The sequence below is a fragment of the Hippocampus comes genome, unplaced genomic scaffold, assembly GCF_001891065.2.
Source record: "Hippocampus comes isolate QL1 unplaced genomic scaffold, H_comes_QL1_v1.1 scaffold39, whole genome shotgun sequence".
NCBI lineage: Eukaryota > Metazoa > Chordata > Actinopteri > Syngnathiformes > Syngnathidae > Hippocampus > Hippocampus comes.
In genome coordinates this window covers 3,720,859-3,732,265 of record NW_017842054.1, presented here as the reverse complement: position 1 = coordinate 3,732,265, position 11,407 = coordinate 3,720,859, and the positions used below count along the sequence as shown (strand labels likewise).

Below are 11,407 nucleotides of genomic sequence, written 5' to 3'. Positions count from 1 at the left end.
ACTTTGAGACAGGGGTCCCGACCTCCCGAATACATTACACACCACATAGAGGGCCTTGTGTTGTGTTTTGCAGCTCACTGGTCCACCACGACAGCTTGGCAAACCGCGCGGCGGCGCATGTAACAAACTTTGGGTTTTCATTGTTCTGTTTTGAGGCACCTCACAAGTGCGCGAGCGATTTTCGTAATAGTTTCATCAAGTTCGATTTGCAGGAGCGGTAGACACAATTGTCAATTCTTATGGCTGTTTGTTTATGAGGGTAATGACGGTAATAGGTGACTCTGAATCATTTGCAACATCGTCATCGTATCGGTATTCCCGCATCCATGCTTTGGAATAATGGGTTGCCACCTTCTCACCGAGCCTTTTACACACGATCGGTTGAAATCGGAATTGTTCAGTGATTGGCGCGCAGCCGTCGGCCTCGCCAGCACCAGCCAGTCTGTGGGAGCCAGAACTACTGTACTCATTTCATGACTCAAAATGCTGTCTATTCGGTAAACAACCATCAACAGTGAAGATCCAACTTCTGTGAGCAAGCGCTCAAATTCGGCAAGGGATCAAATAAATATTTAGCCCACTCTACATTACATAAGATCGAAACAAGAGCTGTTTCCAAACTTCTGCCATGACCCAAATAATCCCTCGGTTTTAATTGACTCTGTCAGAGAGGTATTACTTTAACATTGGATGCTTGTACTGTATTTTTTGGGCAACGTATTGGACACAACCCTCCGGATGATGTTGTGAAGTTAAGAAATGCATCGTGGTTAATGAGTCTTCTGAATGTGATGACCGCAAAGGAATCCACATCCTTGCGCTGCACGGGAAAAGTGTTCCCATTTGTGTCTTCGCTCTTTGTGCTCACTCAGCACTGAGAAGTACAGCTGGACTTTTTAAAGGTTGATTCTCAAGCACGTCATTGATTAAATGACAAGTAAAAATGATCTTGGCCTCATTGTTTGACTACTTGTGAAGATGGAGTGAGTGTTCCGGGGACACCCCCACACCCCGCCCGCCTGGATACTAGGGGTGATAGTCCGAGCCTTCAGTGGTATGTCTTGACCTCTCGAGGAACCATCTTTATGACCCGCACCTCACGGCTGGTGAGTGAGGTGGCTGCGAGTTCACTCTGAATGGATGGTCCACCCTGCGGACTTGGAAGGAAAATAATGGCTCCCACTTGCATACTGACAAAAACACCCACTTGTGCTCGAAACCTTTGTTTTTGTTGCTCTTATTTTGATTCCATGACAACATTCTGGTAACTGCCGAGCATTTGCCAGCAACGGTCTGGCACATTCCTGTGATTGTAACACATTCTAGTAACCATCGAACACGTTCCTGTAACTGTCCTGTACATTCTGCCAACTGTAACACACCCTGGTAATTTTATGTTTCGGTAATGATCGAGGGAACTGTTTGCTATTCCAGTAAATGTCAAACTGCGCTAACTGCCTAGCGTGCTCCAGTAACCGTCCAATGAGTTCCGCTAACTGTCTAGTACATTTTGCTAACTGCCTAGCATGTTCCCGGTAATTGCCTTACGTGCTCTAATAAGTGTCTAGAACATTCTGTTACATGTCTCGTGTATTCCAGCAATCAAAACAATCGAGGTAACTGTATAGCACATTACGGTAACTTCTTAACACATTTACATAACACCCTAACACGTTCTTTAAAATGTCTAATTCACTCTTGTATCTGTCTAGCACTTTATGGTGGGAACCTAGCACATTCTGGTAACTGCCTGGCATATTCCGGTAACTTTGAGCACATTTTGGTAAATGTCTTACTAACTTGTAACCGCGTGTCACATTCCAGTAAATGTCAAACACAAAATTTGTGTGACTTTAAAAACAATGATGTTTATTATAATCGATAATTGATCATTACATCAATGGTCATATTTTTCCAGAAAATATTCAAGTTCGGAATTGTATGTGAATGCTCCAAAGTGCTTGATTAGTCTAATGTGTAGTAGTTTTGTTTGTTTTGGTTTGTTTTCTTTTTTCCCCCCACTGGCTGCAGCCACCGATCAAAGTCTTGACACCAGATACGCTCTGCACAAGTATGCAGTAGGTCAAGCCAATCGCCGATGGGCACAAAACACCCTCCTGAGAGAGCTTCACAGGGCCCCAAATAGGCGGCTATTGATCTGCCCGCACAACTCTGAGCTCAGACAAGGAGCCACATTATCTTAGCTGCCCTTTGCAGTGCCCTCCCCAGTCTCTTGCTCTTTATGAGCCAAGAGCCGCTGTCTGCACTTTTGCCCGGCGTACACAAATCCGACTGGAATTACCACTCGATTTGATGAGGCCCAATTGAATCTGGAACGATCTAGCGGTAGATTTGTTCCCATTTAGTGATGAAGCTTCCCTTCAGTTTAGCTCTAATCTGACGTGATGTAACAGCGAGCAGCCCTGACATCCTTTGCAAAGCCAGACAAGAAACGGGACTGTTTTTATATATATATATATATATATATATATATATATATATATATATACTTGATTGATTTGGTAATACGGGTCATCATAAGCTTAGGTGGAAGTGAACAAACCAAGTTTTTGAGGCTAGTATGAACGTTTACAACAGCCGTTGTTTATCTCTTTTGAAACATGCGGTTGCGTTACTTAGAAATTCGATAAGTGTTGCGCGCGTGGCTTGGCTTGCCTGGCAACCGTATTTCTTCACGACTCCACAGATCAAATGAGAGCATTCGTTAAACTGCAGGCCTCTGCCATGGCTAAACTCTAATGCCAAATAGTGGGTTGACTCCGAAGATCATTTCATTTTTGTAGCTCAACAGTGGGAAGTAACAGTTTTCCGGTTCTGTATGTGGCATTTGTGTTTGACGAGCAATAATAAAAACATTTGGAGAACATTCTGCTAACTGTCTAAAAAAGGGGGTGCCAAACTCATTTTTGTCACGGGCCAGATTTTATTTACAGTTTCCCTTAGAGGGCCGTTATGACTGAAACCATATAAAGAAGTCAAGAATAATGTTTTTTTTTCCTCCATCTATTGTTTAAGTTACTGTAACAAGAAAATGCGTACAATGTCAATCTTGTTTATTACAACTGAGAATTAGAATTTTTTTTGAAGAGGTTTCAGCAAGCATGATGAAAGTTTTCATTTTTGCTTTGCTTTCGCGGGCCACATAAAATTATGTGGCGGGCCAGATCTGGCCCCCGGGCCTTGAGTTTGACACTTGTGGTCTAGCAGATTTGAACAACTGCCTAGCATATACCTTTTAAATGTAGTTTTGTTGTGGTAAGGAGAACGTGGATACCCCATTCCCCCTCGCCCCCTTTATACCGTGTGGCAAACAAGCACGAAAGAGTGAGCATTCGGTGTCATCGGTAGCGAAGGAGAGGAGAGGAGAGGATCATTGACGAGCTAGCTGATGTGATCCGTCGACACCGGAGTATGGGCTCACGACACTTCTTTCACCATTGGGGTCTGGTTTCTCTACCGTGGCGAGCCGCTTCATTAAGTAAGCATGGCTCGGGGCTTCTGATTTGTACCCTGCCCTCTCCCATGACCCCCTGCTTGCCAGTCATTACGCACACACGCGCGCACCCTCGCACACAGTTGGCTTAAAGACACACACGGCATGTCCAGTCGCACAATAGGAGAAACTCCTGGATGTAACCGTCTTGCTCCCCAACTCCTGCACTAAAACCCACTTGTTGGCCTCGCCCATTACTCAATGTCAGTCCTAATCAGACGAAGTAATAGTACACCGATCAGCTAGAACATTCCCGTTCTTTACTCCCAACACGAAGGCTAGCACAGGCTTTATTTTCCTGCGAGGGGCCCAGTTGTGCTCCACTGATTTCTTTTCTTCTTTTTTTTTCCTTCTTCTTCTTCATCTAGGGATAAATACAGCTAATTGGAGTGTAACGTGCTGGTAAACGTCTAAAACACTCCAGCAAGTGTCCTTCGGTAACTGACTAGTACATTCCAGGAATTGTCTAGCACGTTTTGGTAACTGTTAACATGTTCCATCGCTGTCGATGATGTTCCAGCAACTGTCTGGCACGTACCAGTGATTTGGCCATTCCGGTAGCTGTCTGGCACATTCTGATTGCTGCCCAGTACATTCCAGGAACAGCCCGGCACGTTTTTGTAACTGTCTCACACTTTATTGTTAACTATCTGGTCAGTTTGGGTAACTGTCTTGCACATTCTCGTACTTGTTAGGAGCCATTCCTGTAGCGACCATATCACAATCCGGTAACTGTCAAACACATTGCATTAACAGTCAAGTGTCGTCCTGTAACTGATTAATATGTTTCATTAACTAGCGCATTTTAAAGCCGAAGAAACTCCAGCCCATTCCGCTAACTGTCCGGCACATTGCGGCAAATGTCAGGAACATTCTGGTAACTCCCTAGCAAAATGTTCACTGTTTTACATGTTCCCGTCGCCGTCTACCTGGTAAATATCTAACACGTTAAGGTAGCTATTTAACATGTTCCGGTATGTGTCCTCCACTCTCTGGTTACTGTCGAGGACACTCCGGTGACAGTATAACATATTCCGGCAACTGCCTAACATTCGTGTCCAGTTGCACAATAGGGAAAAAAAGGAGACCGCTCCTCTTTCAAAAAAAAAAAAACACAAGGCATTTGCAGGAATAGTTGTTACGATTGTATTATTGTCCACGTTTTATGTTGTGTTCTGTTGTATTGTTTTTATTTTCTGTTAAAATGTTTGGTAAAGCGCTTTGTTGCAACTGCAGCTGTTGTGAAAGTGGTATCTTAAGTCAAGATGTATTGTTAAACTCCTGCATGCAAACGCCACGCTCCCCAACATTCGCACGAAAACCCACTCGTGGGTCTCGCCCATTACTCACTGTCAGTCCTAATCAGCCTAAGTAATCGCACACCGATCAACAAAAAAATTCCCGTTCTTTACTCCAAACAAGAAGGCTAACACGGGCCCTCTATTCCCGCGAGAGGCCCCGTTGTGCTCCACTGACTTTCCGGGATAAATGGAGCTAATGGGAGTCATATGCTGGCAGTTGGTTTAGGCCTCGCCAAAGTAAAACATTTTGAGTGTGGTCATGGGGTTGCAAGAGATGACATGGAAAGTAACACAAGCCGGTATGAAATCTGCGTGCGGAATACCTAATGTCGCACTGGAGTGTTTTATAAGTGCGGCAACCTCCGCTTAACGTGTACAGGTAGGCACGTTACACAGGCGGACCTGCCAACGCCATTAGCTTGGTATGTGTCTCTTCCCGAAAGCAATTAAAATGATAACATATATAAAAATTGCCACTCTACCTTAGCTTATGTTCAGATTTTCATCTTTGTCCATCCGGTCAGACTAGATTTCCCCATTCAAAGTTGAAGTGAGAATTTCCCTGATCAGCAGAAGTCACTTTTGATGTTAAACAAAAAATGTCCTCATAGGATTGTATATTTTCAGGTCAGAATTCAAATAATTTTAAATTTGTCCACCAAACGGCACAATTTTTTTCCCCCATTCAAAGCATGCAGCAAATTTTTACACCTTTAATGTGTAAAATGTTGTCTTTTTCATTATACTGCAAATGAGATTTTGGTGCGGCTTTGCACTTTTATGTTAATTTAGGGATCATAGGCATTCTTAAGATATACATAAAAATAGATCTGTCAAATTCAACCCGTAGTCATTCATCTAAACCAAAATGACTTAAAAAAAACAAAAAAACGAAGGGTTAACCTCTTTTACAGCAACCACGGCTGCATGCAGCCACAATGTGTGCATGAAACAAACCACACTTCCATATAAGCGCCTTGGACCACATCTTTAGCCATGCCGCCTGTACCCAGGATTGGCCAAATGATTCCCCCCATGTTTGCTTCGCCACATGTTTTGGCCGAGGAAGCAGTTTAAGCGTACGTCAGCTTTTAGCTCGAGAGAGTACTCATTTGGCTCCTAAAACAGGATTTTAATGAACGGAAAAATCTGGATGCGTGTTGTGGAAAAGGATGAAGCACTTGTGGCTGTAGGCGTCGTCAAAACATCACATGATGCTGGAAGAATGATGTTCTGAGCTGCACTGTTAGACCTCCAGAGGGACCAGAAGAAGCCCGACTTAAACACACGTTGTTGTCTTAAGTTAAAAAACACAAAAATGAAGCACCTTCGTAAAATCGCATCAAACTACCCAGGCTGTTTTGTAAAGAAACAATTGCAAGTCAAATAGCCGAGAGCATGGAGCGCCTTACTTAGCCGCTTTAGTTGCGTGCTAACTTTTGTTTACTCTGACAAGGAGTTAATGAGTTTGTTTATATGCAAAACTGAAACAAATCTTGGCCAAGGAAAACAGACACTAAAATTGTGTGGATTTTGTGCATGAGTCTTGCTAAATGTCCTCAGCTAAATTTATTGGTTCCTACGTTGCCCCCCCCCTTTTTTTTTATGTTATAGAACAGTGCTGTTTGTCTTTATTTACATGCCCGTAAATTTATTAATTTAATTTTTTTCGGGGGCCGGAACGGATTAATGGCATTTGTATTCATTTAACTGGTGAAAATTGATTCGCTATACGACTAAATTGACTTGCCAAGCTTTGTCAAAGAATGAAGTAAACCCTTCAGCCGAGGTAGCACTTTAAGCTAGCCGCGGCGCGAATGCGAAGCAATTTTTGTACCGTCATGGCCACAATTATGCCATTCGAGGAATGGTGTCAAGATATGGATCATGTTTTGGAAAATTGTGTCGCTCGTACCTTCTTCGTGTTATCTAATATCTCACATGCCAGCATCACAGAGTTGTTTTTGTTCCAGAAGACAATGCCTGCATAGCAATGACCTAAAGACACTGTTATCGCCACTGTACAGATGTTTGAAACGATTCGAGAAGAACTTTCCATATTTGTCTTTTTGTCCCGAACAGAGAGTGTCTCAAGTGCCAGGAGCGTCCTACCTGCTCTTTGGCTTAAATGGGAGGTGCCAGTTGACTGAGTGACTGCCCGTCTCGGACCCTCGCCCAAGATGACTGCCCGTGGCCTCCTGTTGCTCTGCCCGATGAGACTTGTGAAGAGCGCTGCGTTACCATGGTGATCATCTTCTCCAAAAGCCTGGAAAAGAAGAAGGGTGTCAATGATGTAAGGCCCAAGAGCAGCGAACGACAGCCGGTAAGAGATGAGAGTTGGACCGTTTTGCTTTTTTCTTTGGCCTTTTTGACGACACAACCTCTATTGGGAAGTATGCGGACTTGGTTTTCAAAACGCCAGCGGTTTCATTTGGTATCGCAGGGTGGTGTTTTTACATGTCGTTAGTCGTTACCTGAATTTTACAAATTAATTCCATCCATCCATTTTCTTCAGCGCTTGTCCCTTTATTCGTTTTGTGGGTGAGTGGAAGCCTCGATCGCATCCTGAATTGCTCGCCAGCCTATCGCAGGCCAAGACTCGAACATGGAACGGTGAGGCAGACAGGCTAACCCCTAGCGTACCGTGCTGCCCGACTTCAAAAGATTATTCCGTGGAGGAAAAAAAAAAAGTATTTCGTGTTTATTGTCTATAGAAAAATTTTATTTCGTGCGTACCTCTGCGTTTGACCTTCAGTCATTTTGTTGCACATGTACGTCAGTTTAGGTTGACAGCACATCAGTTTAATGTTAGCAGCTACTTATCCCTTGTCAGATGATTATCACAACTTCATGTCATCCCACAGCCGCTGCATGTAGCAACAAGCCGGAGCCATGCTGCGTTTTAATCTTGAATCCTTATATTTATTTAGCGACCTCACAAGTTGCTCCAAACAGTCCGATACACTTGGACCTTAACTTAAAAGTGCCCAAATTTATGAGCTTTTTGATCCCACATTTGCAAGACAAAATATTATAGTCATAAACTTCAGACGGATCGCCGCTTGAGTGAAGCGGAAAAAAAGACATAGAAAATAGATAAGTCACAAAGTGCGGTTTCACTATACATGGCGCAATATTAAACGTTTCATACGTGTCTGTATACAGGTTTTGGATTGCCCCGCAAAGCCATCGGCACCATTTTCCACCGAAGAAAACATGTTTTGTCTTTTTGTTGATTGTTTTTTTGTTGTTGTTCTTGCGGTAGTGATAACCTCAGCGTGAGTCACCCGTAATTTCCCTCCTCATTTTCTCTTTTGTCCCTCGTGTGCAAAAGAAGCCGCCACCCTGTTGCAAGCGAGTGAACTGACAGATCACAAGACAGGCGTGTGCAGGCAAAAAACTTCCTCTGCGCACAACACGATCGCAACGAAACCTCCACTACTGGACTTAAACTAAGTTAATAGAAGCCAAAATGTTAACAGAAGTCTTCATTGATGGACCATTTTGCAGGGTATCAATGGATCAGACGGCATTTTCCTCTTGAGTAAGTTGGCTGTTATTTGCATACCAACAGCCTGTTGAGCGACGTGTCAGCCATTATTCTATACGTCAAATGCACAATGGCCTTTGTGTATACACACACACACACACCTTTGTTGGTCGTACAGCGTTTGTAGGCTAAATCAATATGTTTTTTGATACATCTCATGAAATAAAATATCCATGCATTCATTTTTTATGGTACTTGTCCTCATTGACCGGGTGCCAGCCAGTTTCGGGTCACGTTGAGACCAACAATCATTGACACCTATGGACAATATAAATTTGTCAATAAATAATAAACCAGGCGGAACAGCTTTAAAAAAAAAATAAAAAATTAAATTTGCGTTTCCTTCAGTAAGTTGCACTGGCACAATCATTGTTATTATGATTGTTTTTAATTTTAGGCAGCACCACTTTAAATCTTCTCGGTTAAGGACAAAAAAAAAAAAAAAAACGAAACAATGTTATTCTTTGTTGTAAGTTGATCCGTATATATATATTTTTTGCATACAATGTTTTCTTCTTCCTGAGGGGTGTAACACAAAATATGGTGTCATGTTTTGGGCAGCACGTTTGGTTCACTAGTTTTGCGTAACATGATGTATTGTCGTGCGTGTTAAAGGAGCTACGAGGAGGACCTGAAAGGCAGGAGTGCCTGGGACGGGTTTTGCAAGGGTTCTCCACACCCGCAAAATATGAAGTTTCATTCAATATTAAATTGTGCACGGGTGTGAACGTGAGCGGGAACGGTTGTTTGTTTATATGTGCCTTCGAGATGGGCTGACGACCAATCCAGGGTGTGCCAAATCCCAAAGCCAGCCGGGATAGGCTGCCGCTCACCCGGGACTCAAAGATAGATGTTTTATTTTCATTGGCGTGTGACAATTATATGGCTACATGAATTTTTTTTCCCCAGAGCAATGATAACTCTGAGGCATGCGTCGCATATAGGCCACTGGTTTGGAATGCAGTATTCTCTCCACTGGAATGCGATACTCTTTGCATAGATTCCTAACATAGTATAGTTTCTAAACACAAACTTTCACGTTTGACTATTACTCTTCAAGGTAATAACGTGTAGTACTGTATCTAAATTGGGATTCAATCAAGCCATCCATATTGGGTTATGCATTCACACACTTTCGGTTCTCTGATTCTTTTTGGCTTCTTTTCAGCGTGAGCGCCACACCATGAGCAGAGGGACGACCCTCTTCTCTTGTGGAAGTGCTGGTGAGTTGTCTACTTTGTAGTCATTTGAGCCATTCGTGTCTTAATGTCTGTCAAGTTGCGCAAAACGGAGAGGTCAGAAAAGAAATGTGACCAGAAAAAACATTTTTTTGGGTCATGTCGCGGGACGCTGAAGAATTGATGGTGGGCTGCAAATGGCCCCCGGGCCGTAGTTTGGATACCACGATTTAAGCATCCAAACTGCAGCTTCACTCTCCGTGTCAATTTCCTATTGTCAGAGTTGTGGTGGACAAGTTTTAGGTGGCACTGCGGTTGATTTCTTTTTACACTTGTATGGCGATGTTTAAAAAGTGACCGTGTGACGCATGGCTTGCGGAATGTATGGACTCGCAGTCAAAGACTGCAGCATCACCGGACACGTTGAGCCGTTTTACGCACTGGACATCTTAAAATGAGACGTGTCAATAACCTTTGCACCAGCTCTTATAATTAAGACGGAATATATTAAATATTAACAATGTTCAACTTGTTACACTTTTATGACCGTTAATGTTACAGTATTACAGGGTCTCTTGGCTCACTTAAGACGGGATGGAGTGCTATCAGAGTCAAGGAAGACAATAGTTAACTTATTTTTATACTTGTGTGAAAGACAAGAATCTTAAAATATTACTTAGCGGTTGTTGGTGGATACTTAAAAAAAAAAACATACATCTAATTATCCAAAATGAAGGTCTTGATGAACTCCGTGAAGCTAATAAGTCTCAAAAAGGCCACAGACACAAACAAAACAGACTGGCGTCATTTTTCAGTTAAAATTATTCGAAATGTATTCAAAATGTCTTTTAAAAAACGTCTTAAAAATGTAAATTATTGCTATCATATTATTGAGCCTACATTCTGAGGTAGTCCTGTTGCTCATCTTAAACCAGTTTTCTAGCGCTTTCAGCGCTACTTCAAGTGTGCCAGAACGGATCGTGTTCCAACTAAGAGGTTCCGCTGTATTTGGCTTTCACTTCCTCTCCTCTCGTCAACATCTCGTGATCGGCGTGCACCTGCTCCATGTTACAATGCACGTTACGCTCTCACGGGAGCTTTGCAACAATACACTTCCTTCGATTAAAAATACCCCTCGTCTTCTCTTCTTTTTCTTTGCGGGTGTTGACATTTAGAGGCGTGTGGCGAGGGCTTTGCATGGCGTGCCTCGTTCATTCAGGCGTCACAAGACACTTTTGAAGTCGTCTCTTTTGTTGAGTTGTTTTCGTGACATTCCTGTCAGGCCATTGCTGCATTTAAATGGTCTGGCCAAAAGAAACCATTTACAGGCCGGCGTCAGAGAACATGATCCAAAATGGACAGGATTTGGGTGCGAAAAGCCATCTTGTTTGGCTCAGTGGCTCAAACCAGCTTGACAATATGCACCAGTGGTTCTCAACCATTTAGTCAATAAATGTTTTAAAAAACAAGATTAAATGCAGGGATGGATGGATTCAATGCAAACGTGCTGCCGTAAAAGGTTAAATACAACTGAACTGGACTTGGGGAGCGGTTCCTTTCACGTATCACGAGGGTGCCTGAATCATGGTGACTGTAAATCATCGCAGTCATTGAACCGTGTCGGCCTAAATTTGAGATTAGTAAGAGTGATGTGTTTTTTCACGCTGACTGTGATCATGAATGAGGTTTTGTGAGGCGCCGTTGGTCTACTCTCTACTGGTTTGCTGCCGACAGAAGTACGACATGACGTCAGCTCAGGCCTTGTATTATCGCCAACGAGTTATCTGGCACTTACACAACAGTGTGTTTTGAATTAGATTTTTTTCAATTTTTTTTTTTTTTTTTTTTTTTTGCTGAGGCAGAC

The 11,407-nt window shown here is 42.9% G+C and overlaps 1 protein-coding gene across 1 annotated transcript in view; it reads left to right on the top strand.

Annotated features, from left to right (window-relative positions):
• Positions 1 to 6,964: 6,964 nt before the first annotated feature.
• The window catches only part of LOC109509997 (protein FAM53B-like), a gene marked incomplete at its 5' end in the record, with an annotated part of 14,975 nt that continues 10,532 nt past the window's right edge, over positions 6,965 to 11,407 (top strand). Inside the window, 2 exons of the mRNA XM_019859969.1 lie at positions 6,965 to 7,138; positions 9,534 to 9,604. Of these exons, the coding sequence (XP_019715528.1) occupies positions 6,965 to 7,138; positions 9,534 to 9,604 (245 nt within the window). The remainder of the gene's footprint in view (positions 7,139 to 9,533; positions 9,605 to 11,407) is intronic.